The sequence below is a fragment of the Dendroctonus ponderosae genome, unplaced genomic scaffold, assembly GCF_020466585.1.
Source record: "Dendroctonus ponderosae isolate FM_Combo_2020 unplaced genomic scaffold, Dpon_F_20191213v2 Dpon_F_20191213_1, whole genome shotgun sequence".
Lineage (NCBI taxonomy): Eukaryota > Metazoa > Arthropoda > Insecta > Coleoptera > Curculionidae > Dendroctonus > Dendroctonus ponderosae.
The window spans coordinates 36,065,140-36,074,207 of NW_026017110.1; the positions used below are offsets into that span (position 1 = coordinate 36,065,140).

A 9,068-nucleotide genomic window follows, 5' to 3' on the forward strand; every position below is an offset into this window, starting at 1 on the left:
TTTTTTCTATGGGGTCACATCAAAAATATGGTATATCAAACTCCTCCGACTACTGCAGAAGATATGAAAGACCGAATAGTAAATGCGTTTAGGAACTCGTCCTCGAATTTGGACGTCCAAATGACCAGCTATCTGACGTCTTCTGGCCGAATCTCATGTCGTCGTTTAGACGTCCATAAGGCGTAGTGTGCTACCTGGGCAGTTGAAATTCGATTTTCTTGTGTTAATATCTTCGAGAAATTAACGAAAAAAACTCAATATTTTTCTCGTACTCTATAAGTGAGCCCCTACTACCCCTTAAAAGGAATGACGCCAATTTTGAATCGTCCTGTTTAATGTTTTTAATACTTTTTTGTGTAGATAGTGTTTGGATATTATACGTTGCTCACAACCAAAATAATGTGATAAAATATAATACCACAATATCAAAATAATACCTTTTAAATAATGAAGTTGAGGAGTTAAAATATTACATTTATCCGTTTGTTTCTTTTTTACTCGGCAATCCTTCCGTATTAAAGTCGCCATTCTTACATGATGTATATTTTCAAGGCAAATTTTCCTTGTTACGTTCTTTAAATTACTCCGAAGTCAAACTATGGAACTGAATTGAAACGGAATATATGGAATATAATTTTTGTTTAAATGTTATTATTAATTTAATTTATTTCATGCTAATTGAGATAGTCTGCTTCTGATTTATGCCTTTAAGTTTATTTGATATTACGCTCACACACTTGACTTTACCAACTGACCGTGTCCAGTTTAATTTTCATTGTTGTTTCTGCAGACCCTATGATTAATGTTTTTTGTGACAAATGCGATAAATTTCTTTAATGAACCGATTTTTCCAGCTTTCATTAAATATTTATAGGGAAAAAGTATCAAAGACCTTGGGATCAAAGAAAATTGCGGTTTAATTTGTTTCGCTTACGATAAAGTTTAATGGCACCATCCGTCTCTCCAAGTGAATTTTTGGCGATACACTTGTAGGTTCCAAAATCAGATATGCTTACATTCTTAATCGTAAGCTTCATAAAAACTTTGTAAGTATTGTCTACAAACGTTGGCTCGTATTTTGTTCCTGAAACAAAGAAAATTATTGAGTAAGTTAACTTCTGAAACTCTTCCATGAAACGTACAGAATAGCTCACGTTACTGCCATCAATATCGGTATTCGTATTTGTAAAACAAGTACACTTTTGACATAATAAGAGTCATGAGAGTTTGCGATGTCAATACGTACATATTTGAAGGCATCCCCTGGATCGTTTACTGGCCTACCAGCTATCATCCGCTGTATTTAATATGAAAACAACACTCCCAAAAACCGTACATTGTTTTTACATTTCATTGTTGTGCTGTTGTGTTATGCATCCATTGCAGCGGAGATTTTACACCAAAACCTGGTAAAATAGACTACACCAAACCCAAATCATTCAGACCCATAAGTTGAACGTCTTTTCTCATGAAGACAGGGGAAAAAATTATAGACAGGTATCTGACAGTGGAAGTCCCCATGAGGACTCCGCTGCACAGTAACCAGCACGCATACAGGAAGCTGAACAGGGATTATAAGATAAGGAAGTGACACTAGCCCTCTTTTCTATGTAGAGGGGGTTTTTGATAAAGTCAGAACAAGCAACATCTGCAATGCTCTCAAATCAAAAGGAGCTTCCGACTCAATAACAAACTGGGTCCGGAGTGCGATAGCGAGCCAGTGCAGGCCAGCGCCTGCCTGGGTGGAGACCGGTTGGAAATCGGGGTGCGGGGGGCTGTCCATAGGGCAGCTGCTTTTCGCCTCGCCTGTGGTGTCTGATTATGGCTCCTGCGGCGGATAGACCAGGAGGGCTTCTACACGCAGTTTCTGGACGTTGTCTGGGAGAGAATGCAAGTTGCGTGTAGGACAATAGAGAGATGGTGCACTGATGCTGGATTATCAGTTAATCCCGGCAAAACGAAGACCATGCTCTTTACAAGGAGCAGACAATTAAGGGTCTCTAGGGCCCGAACGCTGTACGGAAAGCCTCTTACCCCCGCGGTAAAGTCAAGTACTTGGGCGTGCCCTTAGACAGTAAACTCACTTGGAACCCTCACGTAGAGAATGTTATACAGAAGGCTACCGTTACTATGGAATCTGCGCCGAGCACTGGCAAAAAAATGGGGCTTGAAGCCACACGTTATGAAGTGGTTGTACACTGCCGTCATAAGACCGAGGATCTGTTATGGCTCCGCGATCTGGTGTCCGGCGGTGGAGAAGGCCTTTGTATCCCGGAAACTATCGGGTCTGCAAAAACTGACCTGTTTACCGATGACTAGAGCAATAAGGACGACACCGAGTTCAGCATTGAATATCCTTCTAGGCCTCCCAGAAATGGTGAAAAGGGCCTTAAAGGCCTACTCGCCGGACCCAATAGGGTCCCCCCGATAGAACAACTACTACTAGTGTTTCAGTAAAAAAGTGCATTTTGAGACTTATAAAGTCGAGTCACTTCAAATTTGTCTGAATCGTGCAAACTTTTCAATTTTTTTTAATACATTTATTCTATAATTACTCGTTGGAATTTTTCAGTTGTTTGAACGTAGCTACAGAATATTCCTTAGTAAGAAAATTATATTTACCTTGAGATATAATTCTGCCATCAAATTTTGTCCAATAGTTTATTGACTTTGGAAACGCCTCCGAATGACATTCCAGAGACTCTTGATGTCCTTCCACAGCCCCTACCAACTGATTTTGAATCCATATCATTGGTGCAACTAAAATGAAGTTAACCATATATACAGCGTGCTCCAAAATTCAATTAATAAGATTGTCAGGTGTAACGTTTTTTTTATAGGCCGGATATATTGATAGAATTAATAGGAGCACACTCTACTAAGCACTGATCGAAACGACTGCCTGGTCCAACATTTCGCATTCCAGCTTTCCTTTAACCAAGCATTTACTGTTAATGCATAGGACGAACGACGGCAGGTCTACCCGCGTCCAAGATTGGTTGTAGTCAAATGGCTCTTTACCCGTAGTACTCCGATGCTCCGAATTGCTGTTTGCAAATGGCTCTACCCCAGAAATGTTTATTGATATTTGAAAAAGCTACTTGCCCTTCATCGCTCGCTCGCGGTGAGCGTCTTATTTGCTCTACATTACTGGTGTCATTTTCTGTAGGTTAAATTTCATAATCCTCAAGCAAATGATCAGAATTGCCGGAGTTTGGTCTCCCTGAATCGTGCTCAACTCTAGTAGAAGTAGTAATAGTTGGGAGACCTAACAGGTGTGGCGTAGAAAGGCCCCTTTCGCCATTCGCCCTCCAAGAAATGTTTCTTTATCGGCTGCCGCACGAAATAGTTTTTGCGCCGAAAAGCAACACCATTGTCTGATATTGCGTAGCCAGGACAGCTTTTTTTGGCCCTATCCACCTTTTCCTTCCACGTTTCCTTGTATTATGAGGCGCAGTAGCTGGTATTTTGATCATTTGATTATGTGTTCAAAGTAGTCCGTCTTTTCTCCTCTTTATAGTGTACAGCAGTCGCCGTTCTGTGTCCATCATTGTTTGTGTGCGCCTCAAGACTGCTCCTCTTTTTTTTCTTGTAGCTGTAGATACATGTTCAATCTAGAGTGACCGGTCATGATTCCAACAAGAGCTCTTCTCATCGCCAAGAAACTCCTTGACATCAACCACTTGAATGCTGTCTTGTCATCACGGCCTTCCACATACCCTTCCACCTTTCCGTTCGTCTCTGCGGTACCTCTAGGACCCCAGTCAAATAATCTTTGTCTTCCAAGAAAGTGCTCTAAATAGTGCTTCCTGTGTGTTTCTTAATCCTATGTAAGGTTCGGAAGTTCTTGAGCTCTCAGAAGATCTGGGGCGGGACACTGATGGGCTCGCGCTTTATTCCACCCTTCTTCGAGCAGTCACTGTCCTAGTCTCCCAGCTTTTCGTTGGGATTTTCACCTTAAACTTATTTTCCAACCATGAGTCCCATGTCAACTGGGACCACCCTAATACGCAAGATTGGAATGTCGCCATACATGCTTGCTCCTAACGTATGTGGTTCCCACGCCTTGTACAGCCGCATTCCATTCTCTGTAGCGCCGCAACGGCGACCCTACGTATCCAGAGGGTTAACTCAGAGAAGACCAGCATTTTGGTAGCAGTTTGGTGTTATCCTTATAGGGCGGTTATCGCTGGACCGGCCAGTCTCTGCAGACCTGCTAGTTTCCGGGATATCAAGGCTTTCGCCGCCGCCGGCCAACTACAACATGGGACCAAAACAGATCCTCGGTCTAATAATGGCAGTGTATAACCGCCTCGGAGTCTGTGGTTTTTGGGCCCAGTTATGGCGCAGAGTCCGGCGCAGATGCCTCATACTGTCAGTAGCCTTTTGTATAAATTACTCTACTTGAGAGTTCCACGTGAGTTTGTGCTCAGCTTCATGTGACAAGATCTCCAATTTAACTATTGGCTTTATATATTGCAGCCCGACTGTATCTGGAATGAATACAAAATCTGAAAATAATGTTATAATGAATGTCCGAATGTCCGAATAAGAATGTCCGAATATTTTAAGGGTTACAGATACAAACTCAAAAATAGTTGAAGATCAATGCAGAACATTTATATGGAATGGGCCTTAAATTTTACAAATAGCTTGAGTATGTAATAAAAAGTACAGCATTCCATTTAGAAAAAGATAGGTTTGTTCCGGCACTTGAATTTGAGACACCCTATATCAATTCGCACTATCTCAAAATAATCTACAACTTTTGTATTTAACATTTTTCTCTAATTTTCAAATCCGATGTTAAAACGGGATGGCCAACGTTCAAACAATAACCCTGTACATTTCCCCTAAACATTTAACCCGATTAAATGTTTTGTTTCCAGTTTCAATTCCACCAATTTTACTGGATTTTACATTATCTACAGTCGTTATTTGTCGACATATGCATTGTGTACGCTAGCAGCCGAATAGACCTAACCATTCTCATCCCTGAACTTGCGTTCCAAAAAAAACCGCAGTAAAAACGTTTAATACTTTCTTCGAACTCCATATTTTCTCTTTTTTATGGCTGTTTCTTGCATAATGATCTTTCTCTTTACATTTGTATCAAGGACTTTACTTTCACACGTTGTTGCTGTCGTTAGGTGAATAGAGTTAACATACTTTTAACTTATACTCGTTAAATTTGGCTCGGCTATTCCTTGAAAATTGTTGTTAACACCCATTTCCGGATCGTTCCTACAATGTAGGTAAGCTATAAAAGTTCGAACAGTTTTGCGTGCAACGCCTATTAGTCATAGTTCTCTCGGCTCACTCAAATGTAGCTACACTCGACACATAAATCACCTCCCCACTACAATGTGAGTTATTTTTTAGTTTTTTTGATGATAGTGTCGCGGCATAACGTCTACCCTGCGTATAGGGTAGAGTAGTTTAACTGCCTGATAACTAACTGTGTTTCTACAACATTGCCATTATCTTAGTTTCGCGTAGTTACCGAGAGATAAACAGAGACATTTATTTCGTTCTTGCCTGTAAATTATCACGCAAAGCCCTTTTGAAAACCCTGTTTATTTATTGCGCAATTATTGACCAGAATTAATTTTAAATTTTAATAATGACTTTCGCTTTTATGGTTTAACTTAAATTTTTACTAGTTACAATTTCAGGCCTTATATTACAATACTTTTTAGAAGGCTATCGAACACTTCAAGTGTTCCAATTGAATTGATTGACCAAATCGTGGAAGCACGGTAATCAAGCAAAATTAGAAGTCGTTGAACGTTAGTCATCATGATTTTTGTTGGGCAAAAATAAATTATGATCTGTCAAATTTAAACACAAATAATGAGGTTTAATATTGAAACCTGGCTTCCTAGCTTATGATATTATGCGATATTATAACCTGCCAACAGTTTACGTGAATATGTGAAGATCTTATAAGTACATAATAGAGAATAAAAACGACGTCCACATATTATTTAATATTTCGGAAACCGCTTTAGATAGATATAGGAATCGTTATGCAAAAATAATAATATCTATCTAGACAATCTAACCGTGCAATAATATTCAGGGTGTCTCATTTAAAATATTAAAGTTGTATGTACTTTTCCGTATAAGCGGCCCCCTCGCATTGCTGAAAATAATTTAGGCCGATAGAGCATAGAGCATATATGATGACTTCGTTGTACAAATTTGCAGATAGATCGGGCATCGCATTCTCCTTAAACGTCTAATACGCCATCGACCGTGAATCACCCTGTATACTGACTGATCAGGCGACCAGTCCAACACTGAGAAAATGTTCTAGGCAATTTAAGAAACAAGCTAAACTATCTTTGATAAAAAAAAGTGATTATAAATTCAAAATGCTGAATTCTCGTGACTCAAAAACGACAAATTTCACGAACCAAAAAACAAATTGGCGAAAGAGCGGCAAAATGAAATAAACAGCAAGGTGCAATAAATAATTAACAGTTGGCAGTCCCACACCCAATATGACAAATATTGTAGGGAACAATCAACAAATTGATGAGAATTAAGTTGAAATTGAACAGATGATTGAATTGAAAATTAAATAAGGTTACGTAATAGCTGAAAGGATAACTATCGATGTCACAATTTAAATTAACATAAAAAACGATCCTTTCAATCAATTGCCCATGTTAAATCGGTTTCGCTATGTGGATGAAGTTTTTGCTATCATTGAGGGAGATGATGTGTTGGCTCTGAACACATTGAACTATCTTAATAACATCAACACCGGCCAACAGTTCACAATGGAGCTTCAAGTCCACAATAATCTTAACTTTATACGCCTACTAATATCAATTAATAAACATAGGTAGGCCCATGATATTTTTTGAAACCCAAGTCCAACTGACCACTTAATCAATTCTGATTCTGCTACAATACATTTCGTACAAACACTACGAGCCTTAATCAAAAAATAATTCTAGGCACCAATTATCATAAAGCTTTAGAACAACTGAAAAATGCGATCCGCCAGAAAAACAAAATTAAAACCAAGGTACCTATTTGCTTAAAGAATAGACTTTGTGTTTGAAAATATCCCAAAAATAGGGTACACAATTTAATGGGTCACCATTTTTGAAAATATCTGTTTGATCTCAAGTCTAAAAACGCATCCTTAACCCATTATTTGATCTTACATATTTTGGGTACATTTACTGACACATTGGGTACACACATTTGACTGAGTTTTGGCCCCGGGCTTACAGTACAAGCTACATAAACTTAGTACTGGAGGTACTTTACAACGACGGTTTTTTTCTATATTTACATGAGCAAGAGTGCTCAGACTTCACCACTACTACCTCTGCTTTACAACATTTATTGTCATTGTATCACAAGTCGCATGAAATCACAATTACAACAGACACGACCAAGTAGGTATAAACCAAAAATCTTAATTACTGCAGTATCTTGATGACTCTAACCGTATATACAGGGTGTTTTTTTTTATCTTGAAACACTTAAATATTTCGGAAACGAGTGATCCGAGGAAAAAAGGTTTCAAATAAGAAGTTAATATTTGGGAGGGGGAAGTTTCTTCGTGTCAGAAAAACAACGCCTACTTCGACCTTGTAGCCTATGCAGCCAACTTGAGAATTTCAAATGGTAACCACAAAATTTTACTGGAGGTTCTAGTAGTACGTCAAAAAGTGAGAATAATTTATCTGAATTTTCTTTGAAATGTTAATGTTGTCGATTGTAAATTTTTACCTTCAAAACAGTATGGCAAATTATGTTAATGATTTCACTGTTTAATTACGTGAGGATTCCACGACGGCGATATGAAACTCCATCAAGAAAAATCCAAATCTTAGTGCAGGATCAAAGTTCAGGAAAATGTTCCAAAAAGTTTGTAACGGTTAAAAATGAATTTAGCTAGCTGTCCACCTGTCTGCTAACCCGTTGGCAAATTTAAGTAGTTATAAGTTATAATTGTAATAAGCTTTTCTTTTCAACCGATATTTATTTGCAATTTGGTTTTAGCAATTTTGCTTGTCAGGTTAGGTTAACAATGTTTCAAGAATTATTTATATTTTACTGTTTAGATATTTGTATCTCGCTCCCAAATTTAAGCAGTCTTTATCATGGTTTTGTCTGGCTAGGAGGTTGTTTCCCCCCTTTTGCGGACCACCGTTATTGAATGGAAGGGACGAAGAATGGATCCAGAAAGGTGACCCAGCGAAGGGCAATCAAGTATAAACCATAGTCGAGCAGAGTCTATCACTCTTCCCAGCTCAACCATCACCTTGACCACCGAGACCGCCATCTTTCTGCTGTCTGTTGTAGATCTTGCCCGCCTACTTGAAATCCGGTCGTAGGGCTATCTGGTTCCCGACTGGGGATTTTGAACCACGATATTGGAGAATTGGATAACCTGGGACAGCCTGGATGAAACCTGGATCTGACACGTAGACATCAACAGCACGTGTCGGCGACTTCCTAGACTAGCTGATGTTTGGGGCGAAACGGTTAGCAGACGGTAGCTTGTGGTCGTCAAACCACGTGTTTCTTAATAGTTTTTTTGTGTAAGCTTAAATAATATATCAATCAGGTCTTCAGTAGATATTTTGGCAGCATGCCACTGTTGAGCGTTCTAGCTTTGCTGCGAAACCTAGTGGCGCTTCAACGGATCCACCCTTCAAGCTTTGCACACGATCGCCCAAAATACCTGCTTAAAGGAAAGCTTTTTTCTTCTTCTCGTTATTAAATTTAGATCTATGTATACCTCAAAACTATTGTCATCATGAATAATGTAAATCTATAAACTTTCTAGACCTAACAATCAATTATGATAACAACGGGGAAATCAAAACAAATTGGTACACAAAACAGGTATGGTCTGGTAGGTACCTGAATTATCAATCGTACGCTCCAATGAAATATAAAAAAGTGTAATAACGGCATTTACAGATAGTGCCATTAAACTGTCACATTGGGAGTATACAGGGTGATTCAAAATTGGCGTCATTCCTTTTAAGGGGTGATAGAGGCTCCCTTGGGGAGTACCAGAAAAATATAAACAA

At 38.9% G+C, this 9,068-nt stretch overlaps 1 protein-coding gene across 4 annotated transcripts in view; it reads right to left on the reverse strand.

Moving 5' to 3' along the window:
- Positions 1–9,068, reverse strand: part of LOC109541240 (neurotrimin) — an 83,205-nt gene that overhangs the window by 17,338 nt on the left and 56,799 nt on the right. For all 4 annotated transcript variants that reach the window (XM_048661495.1, XM_048661494.1, XM_048661493.1 and 1 more), the window contains exons 6-7: positions 2,623–2,760; positions 935–1,084 (exon numbers count right to left, since the gene is read on the reverse strand). In XM_048661495.1, the coding sequence (XP_048517452.1) occupies positions 935–1,084; positions 2,623–2,760 (288 nt within the window). The remainder of the gene's footprint in view (positions 1–934; positions 1,085–2,622; positions 2,761–9,068) is intronic.